Source organism: Dryobates pubescens, chromosome 5 (assembly GCF_014839835.1).
Source record: "Dryobates pubescens isolate bDryPub1 chromosome 5, bDryPub1.pri, whole genome shotgun sequence".
Lineage (NCBI taxonomy): Eukaryota > Metazoa > Chordata > Aves > Piciformes > Picidae > Dryobates > Dryobates pubescens.
The window spans coordinates 34,619,139-34,639,222 of NC_071616.1; the positions used below are offsets into that span (position 1 = coordinate 34,619,139).

The window sequence follows — 20,084 nt, forward strand, 5'->3', positions numbered from 1 at the left end:
GACCAGCCAGAGTCAGGCCAGTTCAAGTTTTAAAACCTGTCATTTTGGAAACCTGAGGGGTTTTTTGCCTTAAACAAAATTAAAATGTTCCCTTAACTGAAAACTGCTCACAGAATCCATGTAATATTTGTCAAGTGCCATCTTTCAGAGTTCTGCCAAATTAATCAGAATGTTTTGTCCCTTAAAACATCCAGAAACTGCTACAAGTAACTTGATCTTTTCAATAAAATGTTCATTTCAAAAGCAGTGCTATTCTGGGAAATCAAAACCAGTCTTGGTCTCTAGAAATGTTTTCAGTGTTCAGGAACACTCAGGTATCTGTGACAAGGTGCTAGCTGCTGGGTCCTCTGTTAGGTGTGGCTGGGGGTGCACACAGTCAGCTCCAGCCAGCTCAAATGGACACCCCACAGGGCCAGACTGGGCCTCAAAGCTATTTTGGTGGCAGCTGGGGAAATATGTGCTTAAGAAAAAGGCAAAATGGAAAAAAAATAAATAAATTGCTCCTGCCTCTAACAGCATTTTGACATGCTGGTCAAATTCAGGCAGATTTCAAAGAACAGAAGGGTCAAAAGTATTTTTCCAGGGTCCCACAGATAGAACAAATTTAGGACTGTTACCCTGTTTGATTGCATTTGCTGGGCAGTTAATACAACTCTCGACTAGCCATTGTCAGAGGTATTTCTGAGTCATTGGGACTATACTGGAGCGTCACACCAACTGCTGTAGCTGAGTTCAGGACAAACTCCTTTTTTAATTTATCCAGGTCACACCAACCAGTACTTACACAAGCTTTCTCATATTCTATGCTACCTCACCTAAACAGTTTACAAGTCTTAAAAGACTACTGTCCACAACACAGTCCTTTTCTTCTGTTGAGGACAGAATGAAAGTTGAAAACATTTGTAAGAGACACGGATGATACATCCTGACTTGCAATGTATGAACAGTGAAATCGAACAAACTCATGGTCTCTGTCTAGATATGATCAGGATTTATTGCAAAGACAGCAAATCAGCACAATAGCTACTAGAAAAAAAAATAATAATATTCAAGTATCTATTCCAAATATGAAGAAAAAAAATATTACATAACCCAATTTCTTTTTCCACTTATTCCGAATTTCAGAAGTGGAATTAGATTTAACTTCTCCAGGCATAGCTGGACAAACTCACAAGCAGCTGAAAAGACTCACATCTTTTTGCCTGTTTCTAAATCCTGAAACAGTTCTTTACCAGAAATAACAACATTTTAATTTGGAAAATGTCAGTTGACAGAAACTGTACACGGGAAAGTTTGTTTAGGCACATAATTTCACTTTCTGATTATTCCAAACCAGAAGAATCTATTTTCATAGAAATAAAAGAGTTTTTTAAAAAGCCAATCTACTTTTTTTCTTCTTTTTTTTTTTTTTCCTGACAAATCCCACTGTTTTTACTTCAAAAGTTTAGAAAATAAATTAGAAAACTAAAATATAGAAATGGTAAGAAACCAGAGGAAAAAAAACTCTCTCTTCTTAATTTGTCTACTCTTAGCTAAATGCAAAGAAGTTATTGCCAGAGTAGGAAAGAAAAGCCAGGCCTGTGAATTTGAGAGTACATTGGGACAGGGAATCCAAATTGAGGGTAAATTAGAAAGGGAGTGGATGAGGTTGGAAGAGCTAGCCTAGAGTTTTAAAAAGGTAGTGGATGAGGTTGGAAGAGCTAGCCTAGAGTATTTAAAAACGTGAAAAATCACAAATCTGGAACTGGCTTGAGAGAAATAGGACAGTGGTGTTGGATGATAGGTTGGACACGATGATCTTGAAGGTCTCTTCCAACCTGGTTTATTCTATTCTATTCTAATGCAGAAAGAAGTAATTCAGTGAAAAGCTGAAAAGGACATGGCAATGCAAGACCAAAATCAGGACAGAGAAGCATTTTCTGAAGAAATCATAAAATGCAATCTAGTGTTTGCTGATCTCCTTAGCTGCCAGCTACCACTTTCTCCACAGTTTTCTGTATAGAATATTGTAACTACTACAACAACAAGCAGCTCTTTAGTTCAAGTGGTAGCAGACATTAAAAAAATCCAGCCTCCACTGTGGTATTTGGGTGCTAGCAAGACGTAGGAAGAGAAAGGACTGCTATATTTGAATCTCTTCTATCACTGATTTTCTGAGGTCTATTATGAGGTAGGAGAGAATTGGGAGGTGGGTTTTATGATTATGTTGGATTCTGTCTCTCCCTTACATGTCCTGCAGGAAGCCAATTCAGTTACTTCATTGCAGATTTTTCACAGGTGGTCATTAATTGTCTAGATCTAATTCTCCAAGTAGCAGGGCTGAGATAATGTACAGGATCCAATTTACAGACACAATGAATATTCGTGCATGTAAATGACTGAAAAAAATGCCAGACTGCTACCAAACTTTAATTCTGGCTGCCTTGCTTCCAAACCTATACAACCTACTCACTTCATATAATACAAACACAGGAAGAAATTCAGTTACAGCTCCTTAGTTCTGTATAAATATATTGATGAACAGCACACAAGACAGACACAAAAGGGGAAAACAACAGTTCTATATTTGGAGCAAAATTTAGTCGGCCTGCATCGTTCCAAAAAAAGCAATAGAAAAGAAGGCAGCAATCAAATAGGCTGTTTATTTTTACTAGGGGCCCAATTTAGATTGTTGATCTATGCCTAAGGACAGCAAGAATCCTGTGGAAAAATCTATGTGACCACATCACTGAAGACTATTTAATCTGCCCAAGGAAGTGGGATGAAGATGGCACAGAAAATCTTAACGGCCTTTCTGACTTTTGACTTCACCATGATGGGATTCTTTTAATGGCTATTTTTAGCTGTAATGCATCTTCAGCTAAGTAATTCACATGCATGTACATATGCACATCCTATTTTAATATAGGATTGTATCATAATGAACTCGGTTTCATGAAAAAGAAACTAAACAAAGCAGGTGGCTTCTGGGGAATGAGTAATGCAGAGAGTGCCACCTAATGGTGCTTGACAAAAGAGCATACGCAGAGAAATTGTTTTTAAATGAGAAAGTAAACAGGATGAAATGCTTACCAGAACATTCACTCTTAGATACAATTTTATTTTCCTCCAATACAATGTTGACTAATTCTCCACCAATTCCAACATGGAGAACCAAGGGTTCTTCTTTCATATATTTCTGATACTCTCTTGCAAAGTTCTAACTCTATATATCACGGTATATATTTATTTATATATATAAAATATACATATAAAGTCATTTCCCTGTAAACCCACTTTTTTTGCAGTTATTTAAACATCCTGACTCATGGCTTTCCAAGTAATCTCATTACCACATTTCTGGAAATTAATTGTATTCACACTGTTGAACAGAACTTTTTATAGAGACAAGATAAGAGTACTCTGGCACTGCCTGTGGAAGCTTTTACTTCCAGTTGCCCTCCCAGTAGATGCTACTCAGAAAAGATGACACCATTTGCAAACCAGCATGGGTCACAACTATCCATATTAGTGTTGCTTAGAATCGTGGAATGGTTTGGGTTGGAAGAGACCTCCAGAGGTCATCTAGTTCAGCCTCTCTTCAGTGAGCAGAGACATCCTGCATTAGATCAGGTTGCCCAGAGCCCTGTTGAGTCTGACCTTGACTATCTCCAAAGATGGGGCCTCAACTACCAACTACCCTCAGGTTAAAGAACTTTCTCCGAGCGTCCAACTTAAATCTGCTGTAATTTCAGACTCTATTATCTTCAGACTCCTCAAAGAAACACAACCAAAAACCAAACCATTCCTACAGTATGAGTTGAGAATGTTAGGAAAGAAACCCAACCAACCAAAAAAATTCTGGGGGCTTGTAGTATGGGGGAAATGAACCAGCAAAGTATCACCTCTAAAATTTTGCAATGAAAAAAAAAGATCACCCTAAAGTACCTTATTCATTTAAATGCAAATCTCATCACTTGGGAGACATCAATTTTCCTGAGTGATTGATCTTTTCTTTCCCACTTCAACTACATTTCTCTACAGAAAGAACCAAGAGCTCAAAAAGCTGTTAGAAAATGCAGAAAAGTGTAAAAAAAACAACACCCCAACCAATCAAACACAAAAAATGGACTGTCACGCTCTATACCTTATGTTATGATATACCATGGTGACTTTGGGTCCTCCCTAGCCTCTAAAATGACATTGGAAACAAAATGCTGCATTTTTTTTTTCTTCTGGATGGCTCTGAGCTATGAGCAGAGGAACTTGAAATAGGGGGGGGAAAAAAAAGTCCACAACAGCAGAGACAGAAATCCATATTTTCTAACACATCCCTCAAACACATTTACCATCAATGAGAAGTTTGTGCAGAGGAAAGATTTAGAGAACCTTAGTTTTGATTCCACAGCATGGGAAACTGCCACATTTGTACCCTAAAGAAAGAGTGCTGTTTAGCACCTCTTCATTCCTGTGTGTGTGCAAGCTTATTTGTTCCCTAATTCAACATTTCATATGGGGGTGTCACAGAATTTTCTGGTTCCAGCTAAGAGTCCCTAGGAATTGAACATTTGTTTTCAACATAGTAACATGAAATATAGAAGAAGTAACAGGAAAGGAAAAGAAAAATAAAACAAACCCCACCACCACCACCACCACCCCCCCCCCATACAAGAACAAGGGAAATAGATGTAATGGCAAAGAAGAGATACAACAGTGAGACAAAGATAATGACAAAAACTACTCCAACATGACACTTACCCTCAGCAACATCATCATCTACCATCAGCTTGAGGCTCTTTCCTCGTCGAACTACCCGGACAGTGTGCCACTCATTGTCATTGAGTTTCTGCCCAGCGTAAAGAGTTTCAGGTCCCTTGCCTGCAGATGGTGATAAGTACAACAGTTAAAGCCAAACCCCAAATTAGTCTGGTATTTCTCAATAGGAAAAAAATCACCAAAATCAACCTGGTGTGATAGAGACTAATACACTGTGTGGGTGTATTATGACCTGTAATCAGCCCTCACACCTACACCTCAGTAGCTCAGAGGAAATCCAAGGTCACACACTCTTCCACTCGGTGAAGTGCTCTCCTCCGCAGACCCCAGAAGATAAGTCCATTTAAAATAGGGGTAAGAATCTCTCATGCTATAATATTAATGCCCAAATCTTGAACAAAGCACTGCAGTAGTAGAAAAACAAACTGGTGACAGAAATGTCTCTAGAGTGGAGTGATTACAGCAGAATTTTTCTCTCCTAAGAATTCATGCCTCAACATGCTAGGGATTTTTTTTTAACATTAATCACACTAGTCTCTCAACACTTAGATATTGAACACCAGGCTGCTTTCAGTCTTTCAGTCTCAAACAAACAGAAAACCACCTCACAAAAAACAAACAAAGAAAAAAAGCCCCCCCAAACTAACCAACCAACCAAAAAAAAACCAACAACAAAACCAACACAAACCTCAAACCCTACCCCCATGAAAAATAAATAAAATTAAACCCTCAAACTTAAAGCCACAAAAAGACAACCACTCACTAACCTGGCTGACTTTAATAAGAGTTATTTGGCAATGCAGCCTGGCTATGAGGTGCTTACTTTGCCCCCATGAATTAACACATCAAAAGTGTAAGAGAAGACCTCTCTTCTCCAAAGGTAAAACCACAGTTGTCCTTGCAAACAATGCTCCTGGGAAACCAGCGTTCATGGTACCTATATGTGTCCATTTTTGCTGCTCACCCATCACAACTGACAGGCAATTATTTTGAACATTAACTGTTTAGACTACAGTACTGGAACACCTCAGTTGTGTCAAGTGGTAGGTAAAGTTGAGTAATGGTGTGTGCTAAATTAAAAGCATCTATGCTCACTTCAGTGTGGTACTAGAATGTTTGTTCACATAGGTATATCAGAGAAATGCAGAATGAGGACAGGGTTTGTTTCACATCAGATCTGGGCCCACTGCCCAAACTGGCAAAAGGGGAACCCTCCTCGAATAAAATCAAGATACACTGGACACATTAAAAAAGACAGAGCAGGGACAGCAAGAGGCACTGCCACAGCTCATCTTACTGCACTGGTGAAAACTACTACCAGATGTGCAGATTATTTATGTTTGTTCAATACAAGCAAATCAACCTTTTCATTCAGAGAGCACATTCAGAACCAGTCTTGACCCGTCTTCAATGAACTGCTTGTATAACATAACAAAATATTGCACTTGTCTTCAAGCAAAACTTTTCACAGGGGGATGCACCCACTCTGATCTGTGTCACAGGGTGCACTAACAAGTCATGTAGCATATTCCATAGTAAGGCAGAACTGAAGAATGTGGTAGGAAAAATACCAGGAACTTTAAACAGCCCACAATGTGTACAGTGCCTAGTTAACATTATTACCATAACTGCATCTAAACTGGAGAAAACACATCGAAGAAGGTAGTGTCTCCTTCAGATAGATTCCCCTACTACACATTGTATCCTATGGAAAGGGAACAAAATGTTATTCTCCTCCAAGGATCATGTTGCTAATGTCAACAAACAAGGAGTTCAGTACCCTTTCACATTGCTAGCCAACTCTACCATAAAGCAAGAGGACAAAAATGATTGACCTAAAAATCAGACTCATATTGGGATTAAAAAGACAGGGAGTCTTACATTGCAGCTACAGTCATTATCTCCTAAACAGGAGAAACTTGTAACCTCTGCAGTTCCTCATGCATGTGCCAAAGTCACGCTGTACCATGAATGTAAATGCAGCTCTACAAGGCAGTTAGATCATGGCTAGAAAGCTTAAATTCTTTGGAACCAGAGAAGCAAAACTCTGTTAAATAAAGTCCAAGAAAGTTCTACTGTGTTTCTATCAGTGAGTGAGCACATTTTACCTCAGGACACTTATCGCTGGATGGCTAATAAAATTATTGCCTACATCAAAGTATACTGCATCAGTTACTGGAGTTCCACACAGATACTTTCCACACAGGAATACAAAGGAGCTAGGTCATCAGGACCTGTGTGTTTGTATAATGACATCTGAAAGCACGTGTGCAAATGGGGGCAAGGGACCAACAAATATATTTGTTTAACTTTTCCACAGGCATGAAGCTACAGAGGACTCAGCCAAGAAAAATATTCTGTGTGCTGGCTTTGTTCAACTGACAATATAACACTTCCTACCATGTAGCTCTGTGCTCAAGATGGTTGAGCAGCTCATAGTTCCTTCTACGTCCCACTTTTCAACCCTAGCCTGATAAAACAGGGGGCAGCAAAAATGAGTTGAGGTTGTCATTGCTATCTCAATACCTACTGGAAGAGTTTCAAAACAAAATTGTGACACCAACAGAAGTTATCTGACTCAATGTAGCTTAACCAATTCACAAATAAATCAGTAGAAAATACAGCTTTCCAACTTCTTTTTCCAAATGAAAAAGGTTGTTTACAAATGAGATTGCTACTTAGAATTAACTGGTTAATAGTTTGGGCTTATAAATTTGAAAATCATGTATGGATGCAAATTATTCCATGTTATCTAAGTCTATGTTTTGATCAGTCAATGTAAACTTTTTTCAGTATAAAAGAAATAAATAGGTGATTTTGGTACTTCTGTTCACTCACAAACTTCCCTTTTGTACGCAACAATGGGCACTGGCTTCTTTTGATAAGACTACCCAAATAACACTAGATACAAAACTTCAACACATGAACATGCTCAAGAGTATTCAGATATTGGGTGGGGGGTTTTTTTTGGTTTAAGCATTATTTCACTCTATTTAAACTGTTTTCTTTTCAAATGTTTTCAAGCATTTGAAAGCACGTAGGTTAACCTAAGAAGCAGCAAAACTGTCCCCTCAGTTTTTCATCTGCACACTGTCAGATGAATTGCTGCTCCCTGTGTAAGCTCCCACTGAATTCCAAGTGGTTCCAGTAACTGTGCAGAGACTCCCACATTCGGATGCTAACTTCGCTTCATTGAGCATGATCACTACATGTGCTGTTACTATACAGATATTTATGCATGATCAATTTTTAAAAGACAGCTAGAAGATCCAGCAGTTGCAAATGCTGGGGAGAACAGAAAGGAAACAGGTCACATGGTACCATCTCCTACCCTGTAAGGCATTTCTGCTGTCTTACAGCTAAACACACAAGAGTTAGACTACAGATGGGGGGGGGGGGGGGGGGGGGGGCATGTTTTGCAGGGTTGTTCTTGGTCTTTTTCCTCCTTTCAGGTTGTCTGCATCATACTTTAACTGTAGCAAGAATCAAAGAGGAGGTTAGATGGACAAAGGAAAAAAAAAAAAAATTTACATCTTCCCCTTTTTATAACAGAGGGAAAGACAGAGGGGAGGCAAAAGGAGAGGGACAGGGGGGCAAGAGAAGACTCTTGCAGCAATGTTAGCAGCTGGATGCCTGGAAACAGTACTTATAACACTTTTGATGAAATGACTGTTGGGCATTAGGTAATTATTGTAATCTGTTCGTTTTTTATGAGTGAGAAGAGACAACATAACCAGAAAAAGAGCAAGAAAGTTTCTGTTGTAGTAAAACCTTAATCGGTTAAGCTGCCACAGCACGTTGGTGTTTCTGGCCTACTCGGTCATTCCAGCCCCCTTCCTAATATCTTGCAACAAGCTGTGCATCATACAGTATTGATCACTACTTCATTTGAAAACTCAAATGAGTCCGACTAGTTGTCATGGGTTAAGTTTGGTGCTCTGCAGTGGCAAACACCACTTAATCAGAAGCAAAAATATCTCTCTTGGGCATCCCCATATACTGGATATTAGTCAAGCTGTAGCTCAGGCTTCAAGAGCAAATCTTGCTTGATTCAACTGCAGCAACTCCTCCTCACACTCTTGAATCATTTGACACCTAGTCAAACCCTGTGCACATTTTTCACAAAACCCACGTAGTGTATGCTTTCAAACAAGGAAGGACTCCATCCAACATGCCCAGGATTTCTCAGTTATTATCTCTATATCAAAGGTTCACTGCTCCTAATTAATAGCTTGGCCCAAACAAACTATACGAAAGTGCCAAGAACAATCATGCTGTGCCAGAAGAGGTTTAAGCTGGATGTTAGGAAGAAGTTCTTCACAGAAAGAGTGATTGGCCATTGGAGTGGGCTGCCCAGGGAGGTGGTGGAGTCCCCATCACTGGAGGTGTTCAAAAAGAGACTGGATGAGGCACTTGGTGCCAAAGTTTAGTTGATTAGATGGTGTTGGGTGATAGGTTGGAATTTATGATCTCAAAGGTCTTTTCCAACCTGGTTAACTCTATTCTATTCATATAACAGTTCATGCCTACTGAAATGCCAAGCTGCCTTCCATCTGGCCCCCAAGAACTTACTTAGAATAAAAAACTGGTCAGAGGGATGCAGTTAAAACAATAGCCCTGAAAATATCAGCTGCTATTCTCCCTCAGTGGTTAACAGCACACAGAATTTCCCTCCTGTGAAAGGAAAATGAGAAAGAGGGTCAATCCGCCTAACAGCTCCTCACAGGTGGATCAAAAAAGTGTGCTTTTACCCTTGGCACAGACTGTCATTATCTGATCTGTTTATGTGGTTAAAGTGACCTTCATGAAACCCGCCTATCTTCATTACTGCATATCTTATCCAACATTACAGAAGAGGTCAAACATTCAAATCTACAGAACGGCAGCAGAGGACCAGAAAGGACATTGCCAGACTGATGAGAAAAGCCTCTACCGCATTACAATTACAACAATAAATAATTCTACAGTGAAACATTAATGCTTTTAGAGAAGACCCTCAATAACAATAAAAAAGGGTTTTATCTGCCTTTTTTTTTTTTAAATGCTCAGCTGCCACATCAGATTTGTGCAGTGGCAAGATGGACTTTTTGTGTTTGCTTTACATAAGGCAAAATGCCAACAACATCCTAAGGCAGGGAGGGGCTCAAAAGGTTCTTTCTGCCCACCCTCGTATTTTTTCACTGGGGGTGAGGGGAGGCAGGGACAGTGGGCAGGTAAGACAGGGCATTAATACTTTTTTTTGTTTTTACAGAATGACCACAGAACTTGTGATTCACTGTGAAAAACGAGCACACAGATTCATAAAACTTGATAATGAATTATCACAGATTTGTCAGGGCTGGAAGGGACCTCAAGGATCATCTAGTTCCAACCCCCCTGCCGTGCGCAGGGACACCTTCCACTAGACCAGGTTGCCCAGCGCCTGGCCTTAACAACCTCCAGGGATGGAGCTTTCACCACCTCCCTGGGCAACCTGTTCCAGTGTCTCACTACCCTTACAGTGAAGAACTTCTTTCTGACGTCTAATCTAAATCTACCCTCCTCTAGCTCGGATCCATTCCCCCTAGTTCTATCACTACCTGACACCCTAAAGAGTCCCTCACCAGCTTTCTTGTAGGCCCCCTTCAGATACTGAAAGGCCACAATAAGGTATCCTCAGAGCTTTCTCTTATGAGACAAGCTGGACAAATTCTCTGAAAGCTTGCAAGAAGCTGATCCACCCTATTTAGACTTTATTCAGTGATTGCTTAAAGACTACGAAAAAGTGACTAGTGTAACTGGAAAGTCGAATTCTTCCTTGTAGCCCCAACAATGTGGCAGAGAAGAGCGAGGCTGTAAACCAATACCCAACTCATTTCCCATCCCCAGTGGTATGAAGAGTGCTTTGGAAGATTATTATCCTATACAGACAGACTATATATGTATTTATGTGTGAAATAACTATGCCTAGTTATGAAGACAACAGATATTTTATGCACCTCTTACCACATGAGACACATTTCTCTTTTCCATATATTGTCTTTTCATGGTAAGATATTCTAAGATTCTAAGTCCAAAGATACTCATCCACTATTCCTGCAGGCAGGTTTGAGCAAGGTGGTGGAAAGGGTAAGAAATGGCTTCTAAGGACCAGTTACTCACACACCTTTATGGCCTCCTGACATATAGCAAGCACCTACAAAGGACAGGGCAAATATCAAGCCATGAGCATGGCTCAAAAGCAAAGCTGGAAACTGCTCTGAAATTTTTCAGTATCTTTTGGTCTTGGTATATTATCTAAGTCAGTAGTGTAAATTCTGTTGGGTGTTTTCAGGCAGCACTAGTATGGACACACTGTTTCAGGAAGGTCTTTTTCTTCCAGGATCCACCGTCCAACTCCAGGAGCATTGTTAATTGCTAGGAAACAACTGACAACCCCACGCTTTCAGTACATTGCAGACATTTATGTAGATATCCCAGTCACATGAACATACATTCACATATATACACACTTGTTTTGCTCATATACAGGTTTTAGATTCCTCCTTTTTGAGAAAATGGTTAGCTGCCAACTAGGAATAAGCAGTTGCATGTCCCTACAGATAGTCAATACCTCTGTTGAAGACCTTACCTGCACCAACCTTTCTGTTTCCTCAGGGAACAGGATCGTCTCCATGTACTACCCAATATTAGAGCAAAACATAACCATATGCTTAACGAAACAAATGCTTTTTGCAGGGTTTAGAGAAAAGTTATGTTTACAATTTGACTGAGTGGCTTCACTGGGAAATCAATAAAGTTGAGCATGATTTATACCAGCCTAGCTAGAAGCAATGTTTAATTATTTACATTCATACAGTGATAAAAAAATGCATTAAAAAAAAAAATCCTTCAAATACTCACAGAATCAATTAGTCTTACAGGAGCAAATAAGAATCCACACCCACCCCAAACAGCCAAAATAATTGAGTGCATGGAATTAATCCAACAAAAAAATGAAAAGTAGTAAGACTACCCTAATAGTTGTCTCCAAAACATACTGTAGTCTCCCTGTAAACCTGACAAAAAAAGAAGTTGTGTTTGCCTATCTGGATACAAGCTACTTCAGAACACTTTCAGAACAAGAGGACACAGTCTCAAGCTGCACCATGGGAGATTCAGACTGGATGTTAGGAAGAAATTCTTCACACAGAGAGTGACTGCCCATTGGAATGGGCTGCCCAGGGGGGTGGTGGAGTCACCATCATCGGAAGTCTTTAGGAGGAGACTTGATAGGGTGCTTGGTTGCATGGTTTAGTTGATTAGGTGGTGTTGGATGATGGGTTGGACACGATGATCTTGAAGGTCTCTTAAACTTTTAGAAAACAAAACAACAAACAAAAAACCAGACAAACCAACCACCCAAAACCCCCAAACAAACAAAAAGGACTACAATCCAAACTCTTACTCAAAAAAACCCCATAAATTAAAATTTGTTCCTTGCTTCTTTTGCTATAAATATATGTAGCACCATATTGAATGACTTACTTTCATTTACAGACATCTTGGCCAACAGTTGTAATAAGACTCGACACTGATTGCAGGTTATTCACAAGGTTCCTGAACAAAACTCCGTGCAGAAGTTACATTACCTGATGTGAATATAGTTTCTGATATAGAACAGAACAGACCAGACCGGCTTGGAAGAGACCTTCAAGATCATCGTGTCCAACCCCTCAACCAATCCAACCCACCCAAACAACTACAACCATGGCACCAAGCACCCCATCAAGTCTCCTCCTGAACAATGACGGTGACTCCACCACCTCCCCAGGCAGCCCATTCCAATGGGCAATCATTCTCTCTGTATAGCACTTCTTCCTCACATCCAACCTAAACCTCCCCTGGCGCAGCCTGAGACTATGTCCTCTTGTTCTGGTACTGGCTGCCTGGGAGAAGAGACCATCATCCATCTGTCTACAACCTCCCTTCAGGTAGTTGTAGAGAGTGATAAGGTCACCCCTGAGTCTCCTTTGATTAAATATCAAATCTCGGTACAAACTGCACTTGGGTCTAGGTTTCTCCATCAAGGGCAGTGGGTTATTCTCCTTATTTGCCTCAATTCCACTGCTGCTGAACTTTAACACTTTTAGGAACTACCTAACTACTGTATATCTCCCCTGCAGAATCATTTTTAACAGACATCAAAACATTTGCACTAACAGAAAATTGATCTCCCTAAAACTCTTCCAACAGATTATCATTTCAGTGAAAACATCTTCCAGTTCTTCCAAAGAAAATTTCATTCTGATTTTGAAAACATTAAAAATGTTTCAACTTCAATCTAGAGAGAGACGTTTTCAGCACTTAAAAATAAAATGAAGCTTTTTATTATCTATTCAATATGCTATTAATTTCTGATGGTAATGGATGTTTTCCCTTTTTTATGGAGGGAGCTATTTCCACTTTCAAGCAATGAGGTTTTATTTTACATACACAAGCAGCAAGGAGGTCAAAAAATGACATGGAAGTATTGATCACATATTCATGCTTTTAACATTAAGCTTACAACAGTTCATTTAATTAAACTTCAAAGTGATTTCAGTCTGACTGGCTCTGCCTTTGTTTTTACACAGGGCTGTCACATGTGAAACACTTCACGTTGGCCAGAACACCACATACTCCTGTCCCTAAGAGATCAAGGCAACAAAAGCTTCAGTGTAGGTATAAAGAATTCAGAAGCTGCTCGACTGCGACTGATCTACAATTTGCCTAAGGAAATATTTGTACATACCGGAATTTCAGAGATCAAAGCTCAGGAGTACTACTAGTGTAAGCTAGGCAGCAAAGCAATCATGGTAGATTCTACTTCTGGGACTGCAGAGAGCAACCACCAGAGGGCTCAGGCAGTTTTATATAAATACAAAGGAATTACTGTACTCAAAGTGTTGCTTACCAGAGTTTCAGCTGCTGATGTATTTTGCTTTGAAGATGACTACACCCCAGTGATGAATAAAATAACTCTAGAACTTCAACCCACATTCAGGCCCTTACTGGCAAATAACCTCTTCATTTCAAATGGATGCTGTTTGCCGCCCAAGAATGAGGCTCTGGCTCAAGACACATGCAAAACCTCACAAAGTCTTACCATAGATCAGAATTTTAAACCAACTATTACAGCAACAATTATGTGCAGACTTATGCAATCCATTAACAGAAAGAGGTAATGAGATCCTATTTTAAGACAGCTTTACATTTTACTGGCTTTCCAGTGATGCAGTGCTAATCAAAGAAAGATGCAGACATGACAAAGCCAGATATTATTCTGTTTATTCCTGGTAGATAGAATGGTACAGGTGCCAAACCCAAGCTTCTCACTAATCCCATTTAATGTACCTTACTTGAAACATTGATGGATTGTACTACCAAAGGTAAGAAAACTGGAGTTTCTCTTCCTTTTTGATTTAAAAATCTCACAAAAAATGCTGCAAAATAAGTTTATTAATCATAATGATAGCAAGAAAAAGATGCTGATGAGAAGGCTGAGAACACTGAAGCGAGCCATATAATATATCATGCAGGGATACATACAATGGCAATGAAATAATTTGCTTACTGCCTGGACTATTTTTCTCAGGGTGGAAAAACGTTAATCAAATGTACGAGGCTCTAAAGCAAGTACTCTCAAAAGTTGTTTGCTTCTGTTATGTTAGTAAGGTATTATATTTTTCCAGTATCATCCCATTTGGTGAGACTTATTCTCTAATTGCCTCTGTTACTTCACTGGAAGGAACTATTTGAACTTTGGAATTATGTGCTCATCTGCTTGAATAGAATAGAATAAACCAGGTTGGAAGAGACCTTCAAGATCATGGCGTCCAACCTATCATCCAACACCACCTAATCAACTAAACCATGCAACCAAGCACCCCATCAAGTCTCCTCCTAAACACCTCCAATGATGGTGACTCCACCACCTCCCTGGGCAGTCCATTCCAATGGCTAATCACTCTTTCTGTGAAGAACTTCTTCCTAACATCCAGCCTAAACCTCCCCTGGCACAGCTTGAGACTGTGTCCTCTTGTTCTGGTGCTGGTTGCCTGGGAGAAGAGACCAACCTTTGCCTGTCTACAATCTCCCTTAAGGTAGTTGTAAACAGCAATAAGGTCACCCCCGAGTCTCCTCCTCTCCAGGCTAAGCAACCCCAGCTCCCTCAGTCTCACCTCATAGGGCTTGTGCTCCAAGCCCCTCACCAACTTTCTTTAAAACAAACAAAACATTATACCAGCTACTTTGCATCTAAGTCTGAAAGGCAAAGAGATCAGAAAGTAAGATAAATCAGTGAAGTTTTTTATTTTTCCCACAGCAAGAGTGGTCAGACATTGGAACAGGCTGCCCAGGGAGGTGGTTGAGTCACCTTCCTCAGATGTGTTCAAAGGTTGTGTAGATGTGGTGCTTGGGAATAAGGTTAACTTTGTATGAGTAGGGTCAATGGTTGGACTCAATGATTCCAGGGGTCTTTTCCAACCTGACTGATTCTATGATTTTAAGATGTGGCAATACAGTGCCTGAAGAGTAATAACAGATGCATGTCTCCCAGGCAAAGATCAGAGACCATTTTCTAACAAGATAACATCTTGGTCCTCTTCTTTCAAAATACAGAAAACTATGTTAAAGAATGAAACTCCTCTTCCCAAAAACACATTTGACAGCTGAGCATAGAGTTGAGTTGGAGGAAAAATCCAGATCTTTTGAGCTCCAGTACCAATTACAGCATTAAAGGATTAGAAAAGGAACAAACAAACAAATATATTTGTTTAGGACACACTGCACAGCCTAACACAATATAGGAACAGAAGACAGTCCTGATACCAGCACTTCTTTATTCAGATACCAAGGGCAAAAAGCAACAGCGTCACACATTCAGAGGACCTGAATTTCTTTCTCATTTATGATACCTTTCCTTGTGGCACCTGAGTGCCTCAAGCAATACAGATACACATAGTTAAATCCATGGTTGCTAGGACTATTACATGAACTAACTTCAGTGTCTCTCTAAAGTCAGCATCACAGAACTTAAGTCAAACGACGATCACAAACCCAGCAGGATTCTAGTCTTCTGCGGGGAGTGCAAGAACACTGCACCCTCTCTTGGGGTTTGGTTCTCTTTTTGCAGTGCTACCAAAAATCTACCAAAAATCCCATTAGTGTTGGGCGGGAAAACATCAGGTGTACATAAATCATACCATTACAAATAAAAAGAGCAACAAAAAATCACAAGTAGAGACCTTGTGGTCTAATATGTTACTAGTAAACGGTGCATGCATAACTGGCAATGCACTTTGGACCCTTTTACCTGAACTGAGAAGCTATGGTGAGAAAGATGGTAAATGGTACTTGGATCTACCTGCAAAATTCTCTTTACTTTGCATAAGAAGCAAATGCAAGAAGGATCAAATGCTTCTGGAAAGCTGTGTGTGCAGATTGGAGTGTTTAATGTTAAAGGCATTAAAAAGCTTAGGCAAAGAGGTGTCTTTCACATGAAATAGAATAAACCTTAGCTGCTGCTGCCTTTTGAAGACACACTGATTAGTCTCCTGTTCCTTAAATAGGAATGGCTAGGACAAGACAGTGACCTTGTGGCAACACAGATGACTGAAAGTCTTTGTGATAGTTCATAGAGCACTGGTATCAGTTTTACCTATTTAAGTTAAGCCTCATTTCAGTAATGACTATACATTTCCAGGTTACATATCAGATAACAAATATGGCTCAGGGTAAAAACACATTATGGGAAAGCTTTACTGAATTGACCTATACAAGGACTATAGACATAGGACAGTCCCTCCAGATGTTCCCTTTTTCTTCTCATGTTGTATGTTAAACCTTCTTTTTGGCTGCCATCCTCTAAGCCCTTCATTTATTATCTTAGCATTCTCAAAAATAAGGTTGGGGAATACTGCTGACCACATTTTATGAGAAAAAATCTGAGACAAAGGAAAGTTACCCAAAGCATCACATCAAAAGCTTGGTTCTTATTTTACTGTGTTTTCCTTTCCCTTTACCAAACTTTGCAAAACTGGATAAAACCTGATTAGACTTTTGGAAGCCAGATCTGCACTGACTACTGACTTTAAAGATTAAGACACATCCAGCAGACAAGAAGCTGGTTAGATCTCTAGCTGCAAATCAATTTTTTTAATGCCCTTAACCTTTCTATTTCCAAAAACCTCTCAGCAGTTATTTGGCATACTCTTAAAATAATTGGGACCCTGACAGCAGAAATCTTAGAGCAACAAGATCTGTATCCACTAATTTAAATCCTCAGATGCTTTACAGATGCCACTAATTTCCAGTTTACTGTTAGCACACACTGATTCCTTTTACCTGAAATGAGAAACTCAGATGAAAATAATGACAAGTGGCACATAAATCTACAAGCAAGAGACTCCCTGTTTAGTGTAAGGAGTTATCAAGGAAGGATCACCTGCTTCTGGAAAGCTGAGAGATCAGTAGTGCAGACTGAAGGACAGTTGAGGATTTGCAGACAAAATCACATCTGAGGAAAATATTGGGAACTCCTTTGAAATTCAGATTTTGAAGTCACAGCTTTCATGTCAGCTAATGGTAAAGCTAAGCACATGTGGCTTTAAACATTATCTACAACCCTCTGCCCCCAGAGCTCCCAAACTGATGTCATCCCTCTTCTCAAACACACCAGCCAAATCACTCCATTTCATACAAATCGTGTACATTTCACACAACATTCACATCTAATTCTAGTATCACTAAAATTAGACTTTGACCAAGAATTAACTGGAAGAAAACATCCTAAAACAGCCACAGATCAGGAGAAAAAACACAGAAACAGAAACTCTTCCCACAGGGAAGTAGATTTATTCCTGGAATGGTACCACTAAGTGTTTAGGGGTCTCCTTTTCTTACCCAACACTGAGAGGTTAATGCTCACTTTAAAAGGAACAGAGCTCTGACAGCAATGTCAGAGTACAAATAATTCGGTAAGCACAAGGAAGTGGTGACTCCTGAGATCAATTGATGCCTGAATATGTTTATCAGTCATCTTAGTTACAGGAGTTATCAATTCTTATGCACCACACTTAAAGCAGTAGTAGCCAGAACTGTAAAGTTTCTAAAGAAAAAAGAAGCAAAATCTAGTTGTACTGGGATTACATGCTAGTTCAAGCTGTTCCAGACATTTAAGCAATAAGGTTGTTTGACTACCAAGCAAAGAGTTTATGTTGGCCTCTGGCTAAATTGTAAACACAGTAGAATTTGATTAATGGCATAAGCTGGTCACAAACATCTCTCTTGCAATTTCATTTCCAGTTGAAAGCTTAGTGACAACCGTGCTTTGCTTTCCATAGCAAGTTTGGAAAGATATCTTTTTGCTCTCAGCAAACATTATTTCTGTATTGCCTTTTAGAAGGCACATACCAAGACAAACAAACAAACACACACAAAGAGAAAATTCCCACAGCCTCTTTATTATATTCTGCTGTCTGTTAGTGGAGGCAGTGGCTGTTAAAGGTATGGGTATATTACACACGCCTCTCTTCCTATATATTTTTCCTCACAATGTCTTTATTTCTAGCATGTCAACAGCTGGTGTGTTGCACCATTGAGTAAACCAGTATTTCTTTCTTATTTCTGTGTCTCACAAGAGCACTCTGAGAATGAATCCATGCATGATAAAAAGCATTCAGATTCTATACTGAACAAATGCTCTAATACCACTGACATTTGTACAGTCCATACCATCAGTAAAGACATCCTTTAAAGACTCCCACAGGGGCAGCGTATTTACAGATTTTCTTTACAATGTAGATCCATAGATTCCAGAAGCTGTGCAAAATAAACACCACAGTGACTAGGACAGATCATCACATCCCAAGTGTCAATCATTTGAGGAAAATGGATTCCCAGGGTATAGCAGCACAGGGCTAAAAATGGACATGATAAGGATGATCAAGAACATTATTCAAGGCAAGAGTCTTATGCTCTATACAGGCCTCTTGATTTCAGGGCAATAAGCAATCCTCAAGGAGGGTTTTTTGTTGGGGGAGGTGTTGGAGGGTTTTGGTTTGGGTTTAGATGAAAAAGGATAAGGTACCTTAGGATAATTCATTAAGACCTGCAATCCCATTGCAGAATCAGTCAGGACAAACAAATGCCTTCACTTAGCCACTTAGCTCATCACACTCCTGGGAATGTTAATCATGGCGGGGGGGGGGGGGGGGTGGGGGGGGGTACAGGTTTGACTAATTATGCAAGGCAATACAGAAACCTGGAGAATGAGGCTTAGGCTTCAGAAGGTTCCTATTCCCAAATCTTGAAATTACTGGATCCCCATGAGTCAGGTTTTAGTAGAAAAAATACCTTCATTTTTTTACTGTGAGGGTGACAGAGCACTGGAATAGGCTGCCTAGAGTGGTTGTGGAGTCTCCTCCTTTAGAGATCTCCAAAACCCACCTGGATGCATTCCCATATGATCTGCACTAACTGGTCCTTCTTTGTCTCACACAAAATTAACCAGGCTGGAAAAGACCTTCGAGATCATCAAGTCCAACCTATCACCCAACACCATCTAATCAACTAAACTTTGGCATCAAGTGCCTCATCCAGTCTCTTTTTGAACACCTCCAGGTGATGGTGACTCCACCACCTCCCTGGGCAGTCCATTCCAATGGCTAATTACTCCTTCTGTGAAAAATTTCTTCCTAACATCCAGCCTAAACTTCCCCTGATGCAGCTTGAGATTGTGTCCTCTTGTTCTGTCACAGGTTGCCTGGGAGAAGAGACCAACCCCCACCTGGCTATAACCTCCCTTCAGGTAGTTGTAGAGAGCAATAATGTCTCCTCTGAGCCTCCCCTTCTCCAGGCTAAGCAACCCCAGCTCCCTCAGCCTCTCCTCATAGGGCTTGTGCTCCAAACCCCTCACCAGTTTTGTTGCACTTCTCTGCACACATTCCAGCAATTCAACATCTTTCCTAAACTGAGGGGTCCAGAACTGGACACAGTACTCAAGGTGTGGCCTAACCAACGCAGTGTACAGGGGCAGAATGACTTCCCTGCTCCTGCTGGCCACACTATTCCTGATACTGGCCAGGATGCCATTGGTCTTCTTGGCCACCTGGGCACACTGCTGGCTCATGTTCAGCCAGCTGTCAACGAGTACCCCCAGGTCCCAGTGGGTGTTCACTCAATGATCTCTAGAAGTCCTTCCCAACCCCTCACATTCTATGATTCACAAGTGTCATATTAGTCTGATCTCACTAAGGTCTTCTAAAATAAAACACTGTGCAATACTCTGCAGGACCATGGGCCAAAGCTTGATGGGATTTGGTTTATTT

The 20,084-nt window shown here is 40.2% G+C and overlaps 1 protein-coding gene across 33 annotated transcripts in view; it reads right to left on the reverse strand.

Annotated features, from left to right (window-relative positions):
* The window catches only part of NRXN3 (neurexin 3), a 1,013,077-nt gene that overhangs the window by 558,242 nt on the left and 434,751 nt on the right, over positions 1-20,084 (reverse strand). For all 33 annotated transcript variants that reach the window (XM_054161979.1, XM_054161978.1, XM_054161962.1 and 30 more), the window contains one exon: positions 4,738-4,857. In XM_054161979.1, the coding sequence (XP_054017954.1) occupies positions 4,738-4,857 (120 nt within the window). The remainder of the gene's footprint in view (positions 1-4,737; positions 4,858-20,084) is intronic.